At 38.8% G+C, this 22,806-nt stretch overlaps 1 protein-coding gene across 1 annotated transcript in view; it reads left to right on the top strand.

The window, feature by feature from the left end:
* FBXL13 (F-box and leucine rich repeat protein 13) overlaps positions 1-22,806 on the top strand; it is a 274,784-nt gene that overhangs the window by 208,534 nt on the left and 43,444 nt on the right. The window contains exon 18 of the mRNA XM_006140783.3: positions 21,120-21,203. Coding sequence (XP_006140845.2) covers positions 21,120-21,203 — 84 coding nt within the window. The remainder of the gene's footprint in view (positions 1-21,119; positions 21,204-22,806) is intronic.

Here is a 22,806-nt window from a genome sequence, read left to right as displayed (position 1 = left end):
GTGACCATCCACCCTGGGGGGTGATTTCTCACTTTCTGTCTCTGTGTCTCTCTCTGTCTGTCTGGCGAGCGCACACACCCTATAGCGAAAACCTCTCCAAAAAAATTTTAAAATAAAAAAAAAAAAAGAGATGGGGAAAGGAAACAAGACACAAAAGTGGCCATATACACACTCTCTGACTGGAAGACAAGGCCATCGTGTCTAAGAAAACATCTGAGAAGTAGAGCTCTTCTCCCCCCCACCCCGCCCACACACACTATAGAATCGACAACAGAAAAGCAGGAAGTAGTGTATAATCCACCAGATGACTAAAAACCAGTGCAGAGGCTCAAAAAGTATGGGAAAACAAATACCTCTTCCTCAATGGAACAGAGCAACTCTTCTTCAACCATGAACAGCACAAAAGCATTTGAAGGAATGTCAGAAATGGAGTTCAGAATATTCATGGTGACAGAGATGAGAAAGTATTTCCAGGATTTGAAGGAGGAAATAGACACCATTAAAAAAAAAAAAAATCAGAACTCCTAGAGATGAAGACAGTAATACAGGAAATCAAGACCTCCCTTGAAAGTATTAATAGAAGACTGGGGGGCCGGCAGGTGGTATGGAAGTTAAGGGCGCTGAACTCCCATATGGCCAACTGTGGTTCGAGTCCCGGACCTGGAGGCTTGCTCTCTCGCTTTCTCTCTGTCCCTCTCTGGTCAAATTAAAATAAATAAATAAATACATGCATACATAAATACATAAATAAAGTTAAATAAAATCATTCTTTTTTAAAAAAAATATTTAACTCTATTTATTCATTCTTTTTTTTTCTTTTTGGAGAGGCTTTTTTTCCCCCATGGGGCACATGTGCTCACCAGAGAGACAGAGAGAGAGAAAATGAGAAAGCACCCCCCAAGGGGGAAGACCATGCCACAATCTCTTCTCCTACATTCTCCTCTCAGGATCTTGGGCACGCACACACATGCGCCCAGTGTGAGTTTAAGCCACTGGGTCTGAGACTCGAACTGTGATTGACTACATGGGAATTCAGCGACATAGCAATTACGAGGTCAGCAACACAGCCATTACACTAACTGCTAGTCCCTCATTCATTTATTTTTAATTTGACCAGAGAGACACACACAGGCAGAGAGAGAGAGAAGATGAGAAAGCAAGCCACCACGTTCAGGACTTGAACTGAGGTTGGTCATGTGGGAGCGTCCAACACGTTAACCACCACACTACCTGCTGGTCCTCAATAAAATCATTCTTAAAAAAAAAATAGTGGGAACCAGCAGTTAGCGTAATGGCTATGTCGCTGGACTCCCACATGGTCGACCGCGGTTCGTGTCCCGGACCCGGTGGCTTAAAACTCACGCCGGGTGCGTGTGCATGTGTGCCCAAGATCCCGAGAGGAGAATGGAGGAGAAGGGATTGCAGCGTGACCATCCCCCCTGGGGGGTGATTTCTCGCTTTCTGTCTCTATGTCTCTCTCTGTCTGTCTGGCGAGCGCATGCGCCCTACAGTGAAAATCTCTCAAAAAAAAAAAAAATAGTAAACTGGACCATGCAGAAGACAAAAATCTCTGAGGTGGAAGACATCTTTGACTTAGACAAAATCACCAAAAATAATGAAAACAATAATTCAAATATTGAGGACAACATACAAGAAATACTAGAAACTATGAAATGCTCAAATATTCAAATAATGAGTATTCCAGAAGGTGAAGAATCGGACAAGGCCATAGGAAGTCTAGTTTTAGAAATACTTGCAGAAAACTTCCCAAACCTAGAGAGGCAATCAAACATCCAAATCTAAGAAAAACAAAGGACCCCCCAAAAAAATCAACCCAAGGAGATCCTTCCACAGCACATCATAGCCAGAATGACCAAAATCACAGGTAAAGCCAGGATACTAAAAATGGCAAGAGAGAAACGTGAAGTTACTTACGAAGATTATCCCATCAGGTTAACATCAGATCACTCAGCAGAAACAATGCAAGCAAGGAAAAAATGGGAAGATATATTCACACTGTTAAAAGAAAAACAATTTTAACCAAGATTACTATACCTGGCAAGATTAACCTTCAAATGGGAAGAAAAGATAAAAATATTCTCAGATAAACAAAACCTGAAAGAATTTACCAATACCAGACCAGCTCTTCAAGAAGTTCTGAAGGGAGTACTATACCAGGAAAAGTAAAGAGAGACAGATAAAAACAAGAGAATAAAAAGCAACCAAGAAAATGGCTAACATGATGGTAGGGACAAGTCTGGAAATATCAATAATAACATTGAATGTTAATGGATTATTCTCCAATCAAGAGACCCAGACTGGCTGAATGGATTTAAAAACAAAAATCCTCTATCTGTTGCCTACAGGAAATGTACCTTATGGAAGACATGCATAGACTAAAAGTGAAGGGCTGGAAAAAGGTATTCCATACAAATGGAAACCAAAAAGGTTGCAATGCTGATTTCAGGCAAAATAGGCTTTAAGACAAAAACTGTAAGAAGAGACAAAGAAGAGCAGTAGTAAAAGGGCTAATTCATCAAGAAGATATAGTGCTTATAAATATCTATGCACCAAACACAGGAGCACCCAAATATGTGAAGGAAAGACTGCTAGATCTAAAAGGAGAGATAGACTACAACACACTAATCATTGGGGATCTCAACACCCCACTATCTCCTCTGGACAGATCGTCTCGACAAAAAATAAGCAAAGAGATACAGGATCTAAACGATATCACAAATCAAACGGACTTGTCAGACATGTATAGAACATTCCACCCAAAAACCATGAAATATACATTTTTCTCACTGCCACATGGAACCTTTTCAAAGTTTAAGCACATGATAGGCACAAAACAAGCCTTTACAGATTCAAAGGCATAAAAACCATATTCAACATCTTCTCCAACCATGACAGAATTAAACTTGATATTAATTTCAGAAAAAACTCTTGAAAATACACAGATATGTGGAAACTAAACAACCTACTGCTGAATGATTTCACAACTACTGAAGAAATTAAGACTGAAATGAAAAGTTTCATGGAAACAATGATAATGAGTACACGAGTTTCCATAATCTATGGAACACAGAAAAAGCAGTCCTAGTAGGGAAGTTTATCAAAATTAGTGTGCTTAAGAAAAAGTTGGAAAGATGGCAAAGGGACAACCTAACATCATGCCTCAAGGAATTGGAAAAACAACAACAAAAAATCCAAAAAATGCCAGGAGAAAAAAAAGTAATAAAGATTTGAGCAGAAATAAATGAAATAGAAAATAAACGAACTATACAGAAAATAAATGAAAGCAAAGGCTGGTTTTTTAAAAAGATAAACAAAAACGACACACCATAAGTTAGACTAATTAAGAAGAGAGAAAGGAACTAGATAAATCAAAGTCGCAATGAAACAGGCAGTATTAACAACAGACACAAAACATCATTAGAGGATACTATGAGCGACTATACACCAACAAACAAGAAAACCTGGATGAGATGGCCAAATTCCTGGATGCATATAGTCTTCCAAGATTGAATAAGGATAACATAGAAAGCCTGAATAGACCCGTAACAAGCAATGAGATTGAATCAGTAATGAATAACCACCCAGCAAAAAGTCCAGGTACTTACTAATGGTTTCACTTCTGAATTCTACAGAACTTTTAATGAAGAGTTAACCCCATTCTGCTCAAGTTATTTTTAAAGGTCCAGAAAGGAAGGAACCCTCCCAAATTCATTTTATGAAGCCTCCATCACCCCCCATCCGCAAAATAGACAAGGACATGACAAGAAATTAAAATTACAGACCAATATCTCTGATGAATATAGATGCAAACATTCTCAGCAAGATAATACCAAATCATATCCAACAACATATAAAAAAGATTACACATCACGACCAGTTAGGCTTTATTCCAGTGATACAATGGTAGTTCAACATATGCAAAACCATAAACATAATACACCATATTAACAGAAAGAAAGGTAAAAACCATATGATTGTATTAATCGATACAGAAAAAACATTCAATAAAATATACTATCCCTTCATGATTAAGACTCTCAGTAAAAATAGGCATAGAAGGGACATTTCTCAACACAATAAAAGCCATCTATGCAAAACCCATAGCTAACATCATTCTGAAGGAGGTAAAGCTGAAGGATTTTCCACAAAAAACTGGTACAAGACAAGGTTACCCACTCCACTCCTTTTCATTATAGTGCTGGAAGTCCTAGCCAATGCAATCCGAAAAGAGAATAATATAAAAGGCATTCAAACAGGGAAAGAAGATGTGAAATTATCTCTATTTTCAGAGATGTGAATGTATACATAGAAGACTTGAAGGTATCCAGGGAAAAATCTCCTAGAAATAATAAATGAATACAGTAAAATAGCAGGATACAAAATCAACATAGAAAAATTTATAGCATTTCTATATACTAACAAAAAGCAGACTGAGGTAGAACTGGAAAAGTAATCCCATTTACCATAGCCACAAAAAGTATAAGATACATCCCTACTACCTCTGTATTAGTTCAGGCACTATTTCTCTACTAACTTCCTTGCCTTTGGAGTCTCTGACCTCTAATCTAGTCTCCATTCTGCTGCAGTTTGATTGCCAGCATGCAGATAGATGCTGATCACTTCCTTGCTCAGAGTTCCTCAGGGGCACAACTCTATGTACAGTATGTGGTCTAAACAGTGTGGTGTGGTGGGCCAAGTTCTTTGTGGGGTGGCCTCTGCATACCACTGCAGACTCACCCCCCAGCCAACTTCCACCTTTAATCTTCAGCTCCAGAGACACAGAACCAACCTTCCTATGACTCTTCCAACCTATTATACTTTTTGCTGTCCCTATTCCCACAAATTATTGCCTTTGAAAGACCCTCTCCCCTTCTTGTCTACCTAGTAAATTCTTGCTTATCTGTTAAGTTTCAGCTGTGGGAAACTCTCTTGGGACTTTGGGGTGGGCTTAGGATCTTTATCTCTGTGTTTCCGCTGTGATTTATACATGCCTCCCCCCAATGCAATCGCTTCTTATATTTTGATACTTGTTCCACACCTGTCTTCCTATAGCAGTGTAAGCTTCCTGAGGGGCAGAGACTATATCATCCCATCTTTGGGATGCCTAGTGTAATGCCTAGGTCATCAGAGGCCCATCAAATGTTTGGTCAGTGAGTGAGTGAGCAAATCAATGGATCTGGCACCATTTCCCTCCTCTCAACCAAACACTTAAGGCTTATTTAAATTCCACATTTCTCAGTAATTCTCTGAGCTGGAGTGGGAGTGCTTACAGCTGCATCTCTTGATCTGATGATATGCTTGCAAGAGACCACCCATCTGCATGGAACACACACGCAAATAAAGCCTGAGGTCCAACAAAACAAAGCTGCTAGTGCAGGAAACACATGAATTCACTCGGGAGTCAAGAAACTGGAAGAATGAGTGTCTAAAGGAAGCATGGTAGCTCAGAGACAAATGGATTTGCCTTGGATTTTCAAAAAACACATAAGAAGTCTGTCCAGTTGTGGTTTTTCATTAAGAGCTAGACCTCTTCTTAGTCTTCTCCGGGCCCTTATTTCTAGCCAGTAGGCCTATATGAATCTGCTGGTCCTATTACTAGTGATAGTGGTTTCTCCTCACAAAGGTTACAGTCCATAATCTCCTGTTTCCAGCAAAGTGTCTACTAAAAGCAGTGCAAGCAGAAGTTACCAACATGAGCCTGTAAGTTCCCTAGAGGAGAAACTCTGGGGGCATAATCTCCTCTCAATGTCCAGCAGAAAGGAGGCAAGCAGTCTCAGGGCAAGTTGATTTATTTGCGGATAACATAGATGCTGATTTTTCCTTCCTTCCATAAACAAATAGAGGACTTAATTCTGTGTATTGATCAAAGCCCCTTTTCCTTTAGAATTGTATGTTAGCAAAATAAGTCAGAGAGGTTGCTATACTTTAAAGAGAAAAATGCTTACAATAGTCATGCTAGTAAGTAAACAGAAAAAAAAATTGAGAAGAAAAATAATTACTTTTATAAAATCTTAATTTGCAACTAGAATTAATGAAAGAAAAGATAATTTGGGGGAGGTTGAGTTAAATTTATGAGTATGTTGTGCAAAATACCATTATTAGTGACTTTAGAAAAAGGGTATGCTGAGATAATATAATTTTGTCAGAGTGTTTTTGTTGTTGTTGTTGCCTTAGGGCACATGTGCTCACTGGAGAGAGAGAGACAGACAGAGAGAGGGAAAGCGAGAAATCACCCCCCCCTGGGGGTGAGGAATGGCCACTCCACAATCTATTCTCCATTCTCCTCCTGGGTGAGGAGAGAGAGAGAAAGCACCCCACAACAGGACGTGGTAATATCTTCTGGCCCGAAATAATATATTTCTAAGTTCAGATTTTGTTAGTTAGTCCTAAAAGAATGAATGCATTAGACAGCACCAAACAAATCTTTAAGAAAGAAACATGTTGGGGCCAGTAGATGGTATAGTGGTTATGTTGCTGGACTCCCACATGGCGAACTGCAGTTTGAGACCCAGACCCAGTGACTTGAAAATCACATCAGGTGCATGTGTGCATGCTCAAGATCTCGGGGAGAATGGAGGAGAAGGGATTGCGGCATGGCCATCCCTCCTGGTGAGTGATTTCTCACTTTCCCTCTAACTGTCTCTGTCTCTCTCCCCCAACCCAACCCGTGTGAGTACACACACCGTAAGCCAAAAATCCTCTAAATAAATAGATAAATAAAAAGAAACGTGTGAAATGTAGACACTGATTTAAATAATTCCCAAGGGAAATACATTCCATCCTAGAATTCTGAGTGTATACCCATGAGATTAAAAACAAAGAAGGAGGGATTCATGAAAGGAGATAGTTTTATAAATAGATTACTCATTCATTCAACAAATGTTTGCTCATTTTCAACTGTGTGTCAGACACTAAGTTTTGAGAGTACCGAAGTGCTAGATACAGTTCTGGACTCAATACACAGCCTAGTGTCAAAATAACAAGAAGAAAACTAATGACACTATGGCTAAAAGTTACTAAAAGTGTGATTCCAGAATGTGGGTTTACATTCCTCGCTGGTGCCACCACACTGAGATTTTGGCATGTTACTTAACTTCTCTATGCCTCTATTTATTTCCCTTTAAAACAGTGATTATAATATTATCTGGGGCTGGCCCCATGGCCTAGCAGTTAAGGGAGTTATATCTTAGATGGTTTGCTACATGGTTCAAATCCCAGACTTGGCAGCTTGAAGGACATGCTGGGTACATATGTGTGCAGGTCTCAATTATCAGTAGGTTGGAGATAGGGAAGAGACGGGACTGTGGTGTGACCATGCCTTGTGGTGGAGTGCTTTCCCCCTCTCCTCTTTTTCTGTTTCTTTCTGGCAAGCTCATGTTTCCTCTGACATATTAAAAGTATATATATTATCTGCTTCACAATATTGTCATGAGGACTTCGTAAGACAATGCATGTAAACCTCTGAACAGTGCGTGCCTGGTGCATGGTGAACAGTCGATATATGTTGGTGATTATTTATTTAAATTATGACATAATGAGGTGTGTTTGCTGTGATGATATATGCACTGCATCATGACAGCACAGATGAGTTGGAAAGTGAACACTTGTCTCTATTGTGTCTGCAAGAGTCAGGGGAGGCTTTTCAGCTTTTTCAGTGTAGCTGAAAGTTTCAATAGGTGTTTATGAGGTAAACAAGAACATTCTTAGAGGAGGAAGCAAGTGGGAGATTATGTGTTGGGGGATCAACAAATGATTCAGAACTGTCAAAGCATGTCCTGAGAGGAGAAGAGAGGGTGTGACAGGGCATGAGGCTGGAGGAGATGGAGGACAGAATGTGAATGGCCTTGGATGACCTGTGAAGTGATTCAGACTCCATGCAGAATGCACATCACTGAGGAGCTCTGAGCAGGACACACACATATTTGTGTGTAAGAAACAAAGAAACAACTATCATGGCAATGTGGAAGATATTGAAGAAGGGGTGAATTGTTGCAATCACAGCCAGAAAGAATGAGGTTTGAATAGTGGTGGCAGGATGGGCAGACAGGAGAGATATTTATAAGGTGGTATTGATAGGGCTTGCTGATTGGGTAGGTATGAGACTCAAGGGAGGGGAGAAGACATAGACAATGCTCAGGTGTTATATTTGGTCAGTTGTAGAAACTGTGGTGCCGTTAACCTGGGAGAAAATCTGAGCAGGAGAAAGGACTTAGAGCTTGGAGACAAGATGCCAAATTCCATTTTGAATGTGTTTGAAACCCGCATCAGGGCATTTCTCTCCAAACTACAGATCCCTTTGGTCCTGAGTAACAAAGAGAAGACAAACTCCCAACTGACTTTTGGAATCTTCATTTTTGTTTTGTTTTGCTTTGTTTTCCCCGGGATGTCTGGAATCATAGGAATTAGGTGTATTCCAATATAAACATTACTGAAAGCAGCAAATTTACCCAAGGATTTTTTAGCAACCTCCCCTCCCCACCCTAATTCTATCCCTTATTGCATAACAACAACTTATATTTTATCTTAAAAAAAAATAGCAGGAAAAGAGGCTTCTTAGGTTTACTATCAGAGACCTTTTAAGAGTTCCCATGCTGTATATTCTCAGTAGTTACCTCAGGGATCCCAGTTGTCCTACCCCATTCCATCTTATTTTATAGAGGGCATTTTCCAGTGTCCAGTATTCAAGTATCAAATATCTTAAGTTATACAAATTTTATAGATTTCTTGTAGAGGGAAACCTGAGCCCGATAAAGTTTAAACGGTACAAAATGCAGAAGAAGGAGCAGTGTACTTAAAGAAAGTCCATTGTGAGCAGTTCATCTTTAACCAGATTCCTGACTGAAGCTAGCAGAAAGAGTAGGAAGGATCCATTAAAATAGTTTGATCTCCAGTTAGAATTCTAGTCCTTAAACTAACAGCACTGAGTGTAAGGTGTTATGACATAGAAAAAAAACAACACAAAATAATGAGAATACTATATGAAAAATACTAGATACCATTGAGCACCCAAACATCCAGATAATCAGTATCTCAGAAGATGAAAAAACTGATAAAGGCATTGATAATCTATCCCATGAAATCCTGGAAGAAAACTTTCCAAATCTAGAGAGGCATTCGAATATCTAGACCCAAGAAATACAAAGGGCCCCTAATAGAACCAACCCAAGAAGATCTTCTCCAAGGCACATCATAGCCAGATTGGCAAAATCCACAGACAAAGACAAAATATTAAAATTGGCAAGATAGAAATGTCTGGTTACCTACAAAATTTATCCCATCAGGCTAACATCAGGCCTCTCATCAGATAACAATGCAAACAAGGAAAGAATAGGAAAATATATTCAGTGTAAAGTGAAAAACAGTTTCAATCAAGAATACTATACTTGGCAAGATTATACTTCATATGGAAAGAAATAATAAAAAAACATTTTCAGATAACAAGACCTGAAAGAATTTGCCAATACCAGACCCATTCTTCAAGAAGTTCTGAAAGGAGTGCTCTACCAGGAAAACTAAAAGACACACATACAGAAATAAGAAAACAAAAAGTAACCAAGAAAATGATCAACTTAATGCTAGAAATATTAATAATGACGTTGAATGTTAACTTCCAGGATTTCAACAGAAAGATCAGACCACAGTGACACTGCAGATTCAATATGAGAAAGATTCAACATAAGACTGAACTGGTCAAATAGAATGTTATGACTTCTGAGTATAACATTACTGATTTTTTTAAACTATGCTTTGTCTTCCCTATTTAAGCATTTTACTTTCTTTTGAGCTGATGATAGGTTCAGCAACTTGTTAAAATATTTTTTCTTCTTGTTTGTTTGTTTATTTAAATGGAAACATAAATTTTTCTTCCTTCCTGACCCCTCTGGAATTGGAAAATATTTGGGTGTATTCTTATTCTGTGGCAGAAGGGTTATTTGTGAAAGTTCAATAATACCTGTTACATTGAATCAGAAATTGCAAATACTTGTTATTGGACAAGACTTTGACTGAAATGTCATATGTGAAGATTAATCAGAAAACTATGGAACTAAGGTAGATCTCAAGTAAGCCAACAGAAGCTCTTGGAAAGATGGCCTGGGACCATAAACAGTTCTGCCTGGCAGAGAGGATTAGAGAAGCTACATGAAAGAATTCGTACCATAAAATAACCTGGACTTTTCAAGCCCAGCATTGTAATCAGTAGACACTGCAAAAGAGCAACCACAACTAGAGGATTATCTTTTTTTTTTTCTCTTTAAATTTATTTATTTTTTACATTAATTCACTATACATCATTACAGCATACAAATGAATTTTCCATCCAAAATACACTGTGTATTGGCTCAATCAAGCACATCAACATACATGTTATCAGCAAATAATTTTCCAATTCTTATGTCTTGTATACTTTGTTTTTCATTTTGCCATCCTTGATTCCCTATCTCTCACCCTCTGCCATGTCCCACCCTCCTCCCACATTGTCTCTGGTATCCATGGTTGCTTTCTATGCCTTTCTCCCCCCATTTAATTGATTTGCTAATGAACTTAATTAGTCTAAATATGTCCAATAGCTAGCACAGCTGATGTATACCTATACATGAACCCAAGTCTGACTTTATGCATAAACCTCAGTGAGTAGAATGAACATATTATAACATATTATAAAGTAGTACCCAGCTGGGGCTATATAGCTTACTGTAGTCATCATATATGCATTTTTTTTAATTTTGATACGAACAGTTTTACTGTTTTTTTTTCTCCTGCAACTTTATTTTTTTAATTACTTAACCTTCATTCCCTGAGCATCATCACAACATACTAAATGTGGTTTCCCATCTAGAATAAACTGCATAGTGGCTTAATCATGCATGTTATCACCAATAATATTCCATTTCTACTTTCATACATATGTATATGTATATATGTTTTTTACCCCAAGTTTGACCCATCTTAAGGAAGACTTTGAAGGAAGAAAAAGAGACTGATTTTTCCTAGTAGATGGTATATCACAGAATATTTGGTAGGCAGGGCTGGATTGAGAAGGTTTATATGTAACTTGTGTGCTGGGCGTTTGCTTTTCAACAGTTTGAGTAGTCGACATGTAAATGTCTTCTCAAAAATATTTAAAACCATAATGTCTCTGTTGTTATATAGTCACAAACAAAATTATAACAAATATTTTGAACGTTATCTTTAAAACTCAGTTTTTTGAAATTTTGAACTTGTTTATTAACTGTCAAGAACTGTGGGGACCAGCAGTTAGTGTAATGGCTATGTCGCTGAACTCCTTTGTAGCCAACCGCAGTTCGAGTCCTGGACCTGGTGGCTTAAAATCACGCCGGGCTCGTGTGTGTGTGTGCCCAAGATCCTGAGAGGAGAATGAAGGAGAAGGGATTATGGTGGGGCCATCCCCCCCGGGGGGTGATTTCTCGCTTTCTATCTCTCTGTCTCTCTCTGTCTTTCTGGTGAGCACACACGCCCTGTAGCAAAAACCTCTCCAAAAAACCAGAACTGTGGAGTATGAGCAAAATTTTTTGATATGCAAAGTAAACGTTTGTGGGAAAATGTAAAAATAAATAAATAATTTTTTTTAAAGTTTTAAAAAAAACCCTATGCATGGATTTCAACATTTGTTTCTTTGTTTCTTTGTTTGTTTTGAGAGGTTTTTTGCTATAGGGCATGTGTGCTCACCAGACTGACAGAGAGAGAGACAGAGAGACAGAAAGTGAAAAATCACCCCCCAGGGGAGATGACCATGCCACAATCCCTTCTCCTTCATTCTCCTCTCGGGATCTTGGGTACGCATGCACACGCGCCTGGCGTGAGTTTTAAGCCACCGGATCCAGGACGCGAACCACGGTCGACTACATGGGAGTCCAGAGACATAGCCATTACACTAACTGCTGGTCCCATGGATTTCAACATTTTTATACCAAAATAAACTTATACCTTAATTCCATCTTTCCATGAATTTTTGAAGTCCTCTCCTATATGTGTGTGTGCATATGTATGTATATATGTATATATAAAACCACATACGTATATTAAAAACTACTCGTATATATATATATAAATTGCAAACTATATTCATATATATGAATAAAAATATTTTTAATTAATACAACAATTAAACAAATGTGGCAAAATGTTTATAATTAGTAAAGAGTATGTAGGTTTCATTGTCCTATTTGAATCTTTCTGTAGACTTGAATATTTTAAAAATAAAGATTGTGGGAGGGATATTTTGTGTTTATGTTGTATATCAGCGTAAAAATTTCTAAAGTAAAAAGCATACAGTAAGCTAATCATCTAAGAAAGAAACTTTAAAAAGGAATTTATTTGTAGCCTAAGTATACAGTGTTTAAAGTCTAGTGTTAGTCCTTCACATTCTCTGCCCACTCACTCCCTGAATCATCCAGAGCAATTTCTAGTCCTGTGAGTTCCATTTGTGGTGAGTGCCTTGTACAAGTGGACCATTTTTTTATGCCATGTTTTTATTGTACCATTTCTGTGTTTCTATATCCAAATACTTACCAGTGTGGTACAGTAGCCTACAGTATTCAGTATAGTAATGTCCTGTTGAGGAATATAGCCTAGGAGGAATAGGCTATACCCTGCAGCCTAGGAGGATAGTAGGCTGTGTTGTCTAGGTTCGTGTAAGTGCACTCTGTGATATTCTCAAAATGATGAAATCCTCTAATAATGCATTTCTCAGAATGTGTCCCCATTGTTAAGTGAGTCATGACTGTATGTAGTAAGTAGACACGCAAACACACACACACACACACACGCGCGCCAATCCAACATTTGGTAACTACTTCATTGCTAATGTCTGTCTACTTCAGCTAAATAATTCCAGATGTAAAACTGGGGGGAAACGTGTAGTGTTCAAGGATTTGTCTGCTCCCAAATGTCTTGTGTGCCTATATCAGCTCCTGGCAGTGTTCAGTCTTCCCTCTCACTATTCCCAGTGACCCTAAACTGAACTACTTCCCAAACAACTTTTTTTTTCCAAAAAAGTCTTTGTTCATGCCATTTCCTCAGCCTGAAACACTGTTCTCATTATTTCGCTTGTCAAAATCATACTGTTTTTAAAGCTTAATTGAAATTCTCCTTCCTCCTTGAAAGCCTACATTGCCACCTCTTCCTTCCCACCAGAAGCACTCACTCCCTGCTGTGTGGGTCCTCCCTTGAAACACATACCTCATTCTTTCTTGCATTAATGCCATTTATGTGCCAACTCCTATTCCTTAGAGAGGAAAACTTCTGTTTAACTCTGTTGCAAAGGGTGAAGCCCAGATTCCTTAGAATAATGATTTGGTTGTGCCAGCAGGTTGGGTATTGGTTAAAGTGCTGGACTCCACATGGCCGACGGTGGTTCAAGTCCCAGACCCAGTGGCTTAAAAATCATGCCAGGTGTGTGTGTGTGTGTGTGTATGTCCCAAATCCCAGGAGAAGAGATTGTGGCATGTTCATCCCACTAGGGGATGATTTCTCACTTACCCTCTCACTGTCTCTCTCTGTCCCTTTCCTCTTTGGTAAATGCACACACCCTATGACAAAAACCTTACCAAAAAAAAAAAAAAAAAAGATTTGGTGCCTACTTCCTTTGGAGCCTTATGTCTTCTCAATGAACCTGAATATTAGAAGTATAATACAGCCAATTTTCCACTGCACACTCTTGGGCTCCTTGGATTCAGGTCTTTCATTTCCATAGGCTATGGAGGAACAATTCCCTGGAATTCTCATGAATTTCCCGAGTTTTGCATTCTCATACAGTTTGCAATACTGGTGACTTTGCCAGGCTGCCACACCACCTGCTTTCCTCTGCATTTTACTTGAATAGTCTTTGAGAAAATAAACCCAACACCTCTGGCCTGCAGAAGCACTGATAAGTCTTGCTGATTTATGAAGGAGACCAAAAAGGACTTACATTGTAACGATGCCATAACTTCCCTGAAAAGTAACCTGCCCTTTGTCCACTGAGGCCTAGTTACTCCATCTTGCTGGCTCCTCTTTCTTCCTTATTGTTATTTTTTAGAATTATTATTTATTTAATCTTATTTACTATTATTATTATTATTAAATTTTTAAATGTGCTATTGGGCACATACACTCACCAGGAAGGCAGGGATTGGGGGGAGTGAGAAAGCAAGCTGCCTGTCAGGGACTCAAACCACAGGTGGCCATGTGGGAGTCTAATGCTTTAATCATCATGCCACCTGCTGTCCTGTCTTCTTTATTTTTGTCTTTCCTTCCCATTCTATTTCTTTCATTACTCCCAGATGTAAAATCTTGGCACCAGTCAAGCTTCAGAACTTGTATCCTAAACACTTAACAAATTGTAAATAAAAAGAAACAAAACAATAACAACAAAACCCCATGGTTTACTCTTAAAGAGGAATTCTGTAACTGAAAATTCAGATAATTTTAAAAAAATCTCCATTATAATCCATCCACACTATGTTCCCTTATGCCACTGTTTATATTTTCATGCCTTTGCACATATCATTCGTTCTGCCTGGAATGTTCTTCCCTCCATAGTCTTCTAGGCCACTTACACTTCCCCCTACGTGCCTGTCCTCCATGCAGCCTTCTCTAACCCATGGTAGTTGCTTCATCATCTCTTGTCATTACCAGCACTGTGCACAGTATTTACCTTTCACTAGTCGTAATGACTCATTATACATTTCAGTCTTTCATGCCAGAGCGTGGGCTCCTTGAGAGCAAACACACCTCATTGACCTTGATACTTCCAGTTTCTGTCCAATAACCTGATCAGTATAATATATGATAAACAAATATTTATCAAATCAAGTTTAAGAATGTATGTTTCCCAGGCCCAAGATTTAAGACTTTCTAAAGGGACCCAGCTACTATGGTGCAGCAGTAACGCCATGCCCTGCAAGGCTGAGAGGTGCATGACTGACCATAGGTTCAGGTCCCGGATTGAACACACAGGCTGAATGCCCATGCATCCTGGATCCTAAGGAGCTGGAGGGCTAGGGAAGGGGGATTATGGCATGACAGACCCTATCAAGGGTACATTCTCTCTCCTCTCTGTCTATCTCTAATGTGTACATACACTGTCATAAACAAGCAAATAAAACCTCTCTAAAGGTATAAAGAAAATTTGTAAACTTTGCAACCATCACTTGTTTCAGAGAATACCTAATTTGGACATTTATGAACCTCGTGATGTCAGCTGGCTCTGAGGTTCTTTAGGTCACTAATCTGAAAAGCTTCTGAGCCCAAATAACATTACAAATAAATCCTGTTGACCCAGCCATAGTGGCATAGGTGGTAGGGCACTGCTGCACAATACTGTAGCCACATGCGAGGCTTGGGTTTGGATCCTGGGTTGACCTAACATGCTGGTGCCCCATGTGCACTCATGATCCTGGCTGGCTAGAAGGTTGTGGGGAAGGTCAGGGCATGGCAAGACCCTGTCAAAGGTACCTGTCTCTTTCTCTTTTTTTTTTGGAGAGGTTTTCGCTATAGGGCGTGTGCGCTCGCCAGACAGACAGAGACATAGAGACAGAAAGCGAGAAATCACCCCTCGGGGGGGATGGTCACGCCACAATCCCTTCTCCTCCATTCTCCTCTCGGGATCTTGGGCACGCACGCACACGCGCCCGGCGTGAGTTTTAAGCCAAGTCCAGGACGCGAACCACAGTCAACTACGTGGGAGTCCAGCGACATAGCCATTACGCTAACTGCTGATTCCCGGTACCTGTCTCTTTCTAGCACTTTCTCTCAAGAAAGAAACAAATAAACATGTAAAAAATAAAATTTAAAAAAATAATTCTGTTTGGCAAGTTCTGTGGCCTAGTGGATAAGGCAGCTGATTCCACATAGCCAACTTGTGGCTCAAGTTCTGGACCAAGCAACTTAAGAAACAGGTGCATGTACATGTGTGCATGTCAAAAAAACAAAACAAAAACAAACAAACAAAACAAAAGGAGGGAGATATGAAAGAGAAGGGATTGCAGCGTGACTGTGTCCCATGGCAGTTGAAGGTGAGCGTTCTCCCTCTCTCTTTCTCTGATGAGTGCATGTGCCCTCTAGTAAAAAGTAAACTTAAAAAAAAAAAAATAGAATCCTGGTGTCTACAAGTTGGCCTCCCATAACTAGCATGAGGCAGTTTGTCATGGAGGCTGCATCTCTCCCTGCTGGCTGTTTTGTTGTACATGGTCACACAACTGTGTTTGAACTTCAGCAAGGCTTTATGATAATTTCTCCAACACATGAGTATGGTGACATCTCTTATTCCTTATCTTGCTAATGGATTGGTTATCCCGATCTGAAACTCACTAACAAAAATGTATGAAAAGTGGACTGAACAATGTTGCTGAAATATTTTCTGATTTTTGTTTATACAATTACTACACGAATCACTTAGTGGTTTTTTTGTTTTGTTTTGTTTTGTTTTGAAGATGTTTTTGCCTTAGGGCATGTGTGCTTGCTGGAGAAAGAGACAGATATAGTGAGAGGGAAAGTGGGAAATCACCCTCCAGGGGGGATGGCTGCACTGCAGACCCTTCTCCTCCATTCTCCTCTCAGGATTTTGGGAACACACATGCACATGCGCCTAATATAATTTTCATTCCACTGTTTCCAGAACTCGAACTGCGGTTTGCCATGCGGGAGTCCAGTGACATAACTGCTACGCCATTTGCTGGCTCCAGTGACTCAATTAGATTTTTTAAATTTTTTGTTGATATTTAATTCACGTACCAGAAAATGCACCAATTTAAATGATAGGACTCATTTTAAATTCATATTCATAGATTTCTGTAACCATTACCACAATAATTCTAGAACACTTTCATTACCCCCAAAAGAAAACCCATTCCATTAGCAGTCACTCCCATCTTTGTCCCTCCTCCCAGCCCATCCTAGACAACCATTAATATACTTTCTGTCTCTGTATATTTGTCTGTTTTGGACTTTTCATATCGACAGAATCATATAATATGTGGCCTTTGGGGACTAGCTTGTTTTACTTAGGATAATATTTTAGAGGGTCATCTGTATAATAGCATGCATTACTTCTTTTTATTACAAAACAATATTCCATTGCATGTATATAACATATTTTATTTATCTTTTTTTCCTTTGTTTAGGTTTTTTGCCATAGGGTACATGCACTCGCCAGAGAGAGACAGAGTGGGGAAAAGTGAGAAATTACCCCCAAGGAGGATGGTCATGCCACAATCCCTTTCCTTCATTCTCCTCTTGGGATTTTGGGCACACATGCACATGTACCCAGTGTGATTCTCAAGCCCCTAGGTTCGGGACTGGAACCACAGCCATGCGTTACTCCAGCTCCTTAACCACCACACCACCTGCTGACCCCGATCCTTTCATTAGTTGATAGACATTTGGGTTGTTTCCACCTTTTTTTCTATTATGAATAATCATACTGTGAATATTCATTTACAAGTCTGTGTATGTAAATATGAATATTACCCTAGAGGTGAGAATTCTTAGTCATATGGTAACTCTATGCTTCACTCCTTGAGGAACTGCCAGACTGTTTTCCAAAGTGGCTGGTCCATTTTATATCTCCACCAGCAGGGCAGGAGAGTTCCAATTTGTCTGCATCCTCAACAATACTTTTTATTATTTGTGTTTTTAATTACAACCATCCTAGTACAGATGCTGTGATATCTTGCTGTGCATTTGTCTAATGGCTAATGATACTGATTACTTTTGAAGTCATACTTTTTTTAAGTTTATATATATCATGGGAGAGAGAGAGAGAGCACTCCCAACAGGGTCTTTGCACCAGGAAACCTCAGCCAGCCCAGATTATAGGCATGCAGGCACACACCCAGAACACAGAAGGGTCTCTGGATATGAACCTGCAGATCCAGCATTACAGAGCTCTGTGTTATGGATGTACCAATGTCTGGTCCTAGGCCATATTTTTTTAAAGAATTTTATTTGTTATTATTATTATTGTTGTTGTTGTTAATTTGACCAGAGAGAGAGGCAGAGAAAAGGAAAGCGAGAAAGCAAGCCACCATGTTCAGGACTTGAACCATGGTTGGCCATGTGGAAATCCAACACCTTAACCACTGTGCCACCTGCTGGCCCCCCAAGGCCATATAGTTTAATGAATAATATAATAATGTAGTATGGCACTTCATCTTAATTTTTAATTATTTTGAATAAGGTGGTAAAGAACATATAGGTTGTCAAATGTTATACTTAGCAAATGCACTTCATTTACAGTTCATCTTAAAAAATTCTAACTTGGCTACATAAAAGTAAAATATGGGAGCAGCAGATGGTGTAAAGGTTATGTCACTGGACTCCCTTGTAGTGGACCACAGTTCAAGTCCCTACATGGTGGTTTAAACTCATACCAAGTGCATGTACATGCATGCCCCAAATTCCGAGAGAAGAATGGAGAAGAGATTCCATCATGGCCATCCCCCTTGGGGTGATTTCTTGCTTTCTGTCTTTCTGTCTCTGTTTCTCAGTGAGCACATGCTCCCTATACCAAAAATCTCTAAAAACACAAATCCCCCTTGGGGTGATTTCTTGCTTTCTGTCTTTCTGTCTCTGTTTCTCAGTGAGCACATGCTCCCTATACCAAAAATCTCTAAAAACACAAAGTAAAATCTAACTATCTCTGAAAACTTCAGAGATCGTTTCATAGGATAAATTTTCCAAATGATAATAAAATATTCTTAGTTATTATCAAATATAGGACAAAGAGACAAACTTCACATTTTACTTGGTATTTTTGTTCAAACTATGTGACTTTTATTGGGAGACTCTCTAAACGCTTCCAATTCTAATATGAACAAAATAGCATCCACATCTGGAACCCAGACCACATATGATAGATCCACAGGGTTTGGTCATTCTTTGTTTTGAAACAAAGAGGCAGAGAACATAACGTGTTCCTAGCAGAAGAATCCAGTCACAATAAAATTAAAAGAATAAACATAATGATCTTATTTTTGTGTGGTGTACTGAGTCATTAACTGAAATTAGAAATCACCATTTAAACAGTGGCTTAAATCAAGCACTTTCCCCCTAAATTAGGACTTTTAACTATTTTAAATGAAAGAGCCTAATCTGTGCATCAGAGGCGAAAACAGGATATAATATTTATATAATCCTTTTTTTTTTTTTTTTTTTTTTATGGAGAGGTGTTTGTTGTTGTTGTTATAGGGCATGTGCGCTCGCCAGACAGACAGAGACAGGGAGACAGAAAACGAGAAATCACCCCCCAGTGGGGGATGGCCACGCCACAATCCCTTCTCCTCCGGTCTCCTCTCAGGATCCTGGGCACGCACACACATGTGCCCGGCATGAGTTTAAGCCACTGGGTCCGGGATGCGAACCGCAGTCGACTACATGGGAGTTCAGCGACATAGCCATTATGCCAGCTGCTGGTCCCTATATAATCCATTTTAAGTTATGGCCCAAACGTTGTATTTAATATCAATAAAATGTAAACTAGTCCTGCAGTGAAATATAAAAAGCACAGATTTGCAGCTAAAATATAAAAAGCACAAATCCATATTCTGTTTTTGGCATTTTCCCTGCCATCCAGCTCTGTAATAGAATAAAGAGAAACAAAAACAAGAAACCATTCTGTCCGCCCAGTTTAGGAAGCATACCCTGTGGATCTATTAAAATAATGTGGTTCTTAGGCTGCCTATAGCAGAATGGTTAAGGGAGCTGAATCCTACAATACATGTCCAACTGTAATTAGAATCCCAGCCCTGGTGGCTTAAAAAACACGTGTGTTGGGGGGGAGGGCAGCAGGTGGCATGGTGGTTAAAGGTGCTGGATTCCCACATGGTCAATCACAGTTTGAGTCCCAGACCTGGCAGCTTGCTCTCTCACTTTCCCTTTCTCTCTCTCTGTCTGGTCAATATTTTTAGTATTAAAAATAATAATAATAACAAATGGAATTAAATAAATATTTTTTTAAAAAACACATATGGGATAGCCTTGTGGCCTGGTGGTCAGATTTCACATGATCAACCATGTGGTTTGAATCCCAGATTCGGTGGCTTCAAAAACATGCCAGGCCCAAAATACTAAAAGAAGAGAGAGATGAAAAAAAGGGATTGCAGCATGACCTTTCTCTATGGCAGTTGCTTTCTCCTCTCTCTCTCTCTTTGTCTCTCTGTCTCTCTTTGGTGAGTGCACATGCCCTCTGGCAATTTAAAAAATAAAAGTAATGTGGTCCTGAATACAAAATAGGAGGGCTTTTATAAGCCACTTTCATTCATTTCTTTCCCAAGTGTTGTGCCAGTCCATTTCAGGACCTCACAACTACACACACACAAAACTTATGAACAGAAAGAGGCAATCTATTTAATAAACAAAAACAAAACAAACTTTTAAACCAAAAAAGAGGTGAGGTGAGGGCAGGACAGTTGTGCACTGTAAAATGCAAGGCTCTTTGAGGCGCACTCACTTGGGAAGGTTGGCAGCGCATGTATACTGAGCAAACATGTGCCCATGATCTGGGCTGGCTCGGGGGAGGGATGGATTGATACATCGAGATCCTGTTAGAGGCACTGCATCCTTCTGTCTCCCTCATTGAAGAAATATATAAACAAAGGGTATAAAAGCATGCTATTAGTGAGTAATTATCTGCCTCTAAGCCTTTACATAAAGATCTATGCCTTTTCTCTTCAAGGAAATAAAATTATTCAATGAACTAATGGTTTTAGATTTTTAGGTTAGGCATAAATAAGAATTTATTGACAAACATTCATTAGCCACATGGAGAACCTTCGAAATAAAATTGTAAGTTAGATTTCTTTATATCGATTCAGATAACATCTGGAAACAGGTGGCAAGATAATAATATCCTAAGGAGTTTTCTGGGTCTAAGATTCTGTAACATTTTTTGCAAAAGTGGACAACCTGGAAATTTTATCTAATGACACGGCCTAATCAAAGTGATTTTATTCTTTGTTAAATATAAAGAAATATAATAAAAAAGCCAAATTATTTTAGTTTACATAAGTGATTATTTTTATGTTGCTAGTCCACATAAATGGTAACTGGAAATATACCTTCCAAAATTTCAAAACAATCTTTATATTCAATATTTTTAGGGTTTGGTGATACTTTCCAGACATAGAAAATTGAAGGAACTTTCTCTATCCGAGTGTTACAAGATCACTGATGTTGGAATCCAGGTAAGATAATTAAGATTTTCTAATAAAGACTTAAGATTGAAAATTAAACAGGATTCAGTCAGCATTTTATAAACACAGTAGAAGAAAGTTGGCTGGAAATGTAATGACGTGCATGTGATCTTGGTTGAGTCAAAATCAACTCTGGGCTCTTAGGTGTCCATAACCTGAAGTGACAGTGAAATTGACAGGAGATAGGGAAAAACTGAACAAACACTCCTTCAAAACAAGGATCCCAAAGAATACTAGAAATTTTCCTATTAGACAAGATTGTAACTCTATGATAACAGTAAGGGTTACATTTTTTGCAAAAGTGGACAACCTGGAAATTTTATCTAATGACACGGCCTAATCAAAGTGATTTTATTCTTTGTTAAATATAAAGAAATATAATAAAAAAGCCAAATTATTTTAGTTTACATAAGTGATTATTTTTATGTTGCTAGTCCACATAAATGGTAACTGGAAATATACCTTCCAAAATTTCAAAACAATCTTTATATTCAATATTTTTAGGGTTTGGTGATACTTTCCAGACATAGAAAATTGAAGGAACTTTCTCTATCCGAGTGTTACAAGATCACTGATGTTGGAATCCAGGTAAGATAATTAAGATTTTCTAATAAAGACTTAAGATTGAAAATTAAACAGGATTCAGTCAGCATTTTATAAACACAGTAGAAGAAAGTTGGCTGGAAATGTAATGACGTGCATGTGATCTTGGTTGAGTCAAAATCAACTCTGGGCTCTTAGGTGTCCATAACCTGAAGTGACAGTGAAATTGACAGGAGATAGGGAAAAACTGAACAAACACTCCTTCAAAACAAGGATCCCAAAGAATACTAGAAATTTTCCTATTAGACAAGATTGTAACTCTATGATAACAGTAAGGGTTAAAAAAAAAAAAAAGCTTGTAACCTTCTAGAAGAAAAAGCTCAAAGACTCCTCTAAGGCTAAACCATGATTTACCTACTGCAGTAAATTTAAAAGTTAAACATACATTTATAGGACCAGAAAATAGCATAATGGTTATGTCACTGGACACCCACATAGTTGACTGTGGTTTGAGTCCCAGACCTGGTGACTTAAAACTCACGTCAGGCGCATATGTGTGTGTGCCCAAAATCCTGAGAGAAGGATGGAGGAGAGGGGATTGTGGTGTGGTCATCCCTCCTGGGGGTGATTTCTCGCTTTTTGTCTTTTGTCTCTTTTCTCTTCAGTGAGCTCATGCACCCTATAGCAAAAAGCTCTCTAAAACAACAACATCAAAATATATTTACACAAAAGTTTTTCGTATTTATTCACGAATATGGTATAGTTTGTTTTGTTGTTGTTGTTGTTTGTTTTTTTAGTTTTGCTGTAGAGCACATGCACACATGCACTCACTGGAAAGAGATAGAGAGAGAAAGTAGGTAAGTGAGAAATCAGAAATAACCCTCCAGATAGCATGCCCACGCCATGGTCATTTTCTTCCATTCTCCTCTCAGGATTTTGGGTATGTGTGCACATGTACCTGGCATTTTTTCAAGACACCAAGTTTGGGACTTGAACTGTACAGTCAGCCATGTGGAATCTAGCCACCTTAACCACCATGCCACCTGCTGAA

The sequence above is a fragment of the Tupaia chinensis genome, unplaced genomic scaffold (genome assembly GCF_000334495.1).
Source record: "Tupaia chinensis unplaced genomic scaffold, TupChi_1.0 Scaffold000044_1, whole genome shotgun sequence".
NCBI lineage: Eukaryota > Metazoa > Chordata > Mammalia > Scandentia > Tupaiidae > Tupaia > Tupaia belangeri.
This window is presented reverse-complemented; position numbering and strand designations above follow the sequence as displayed.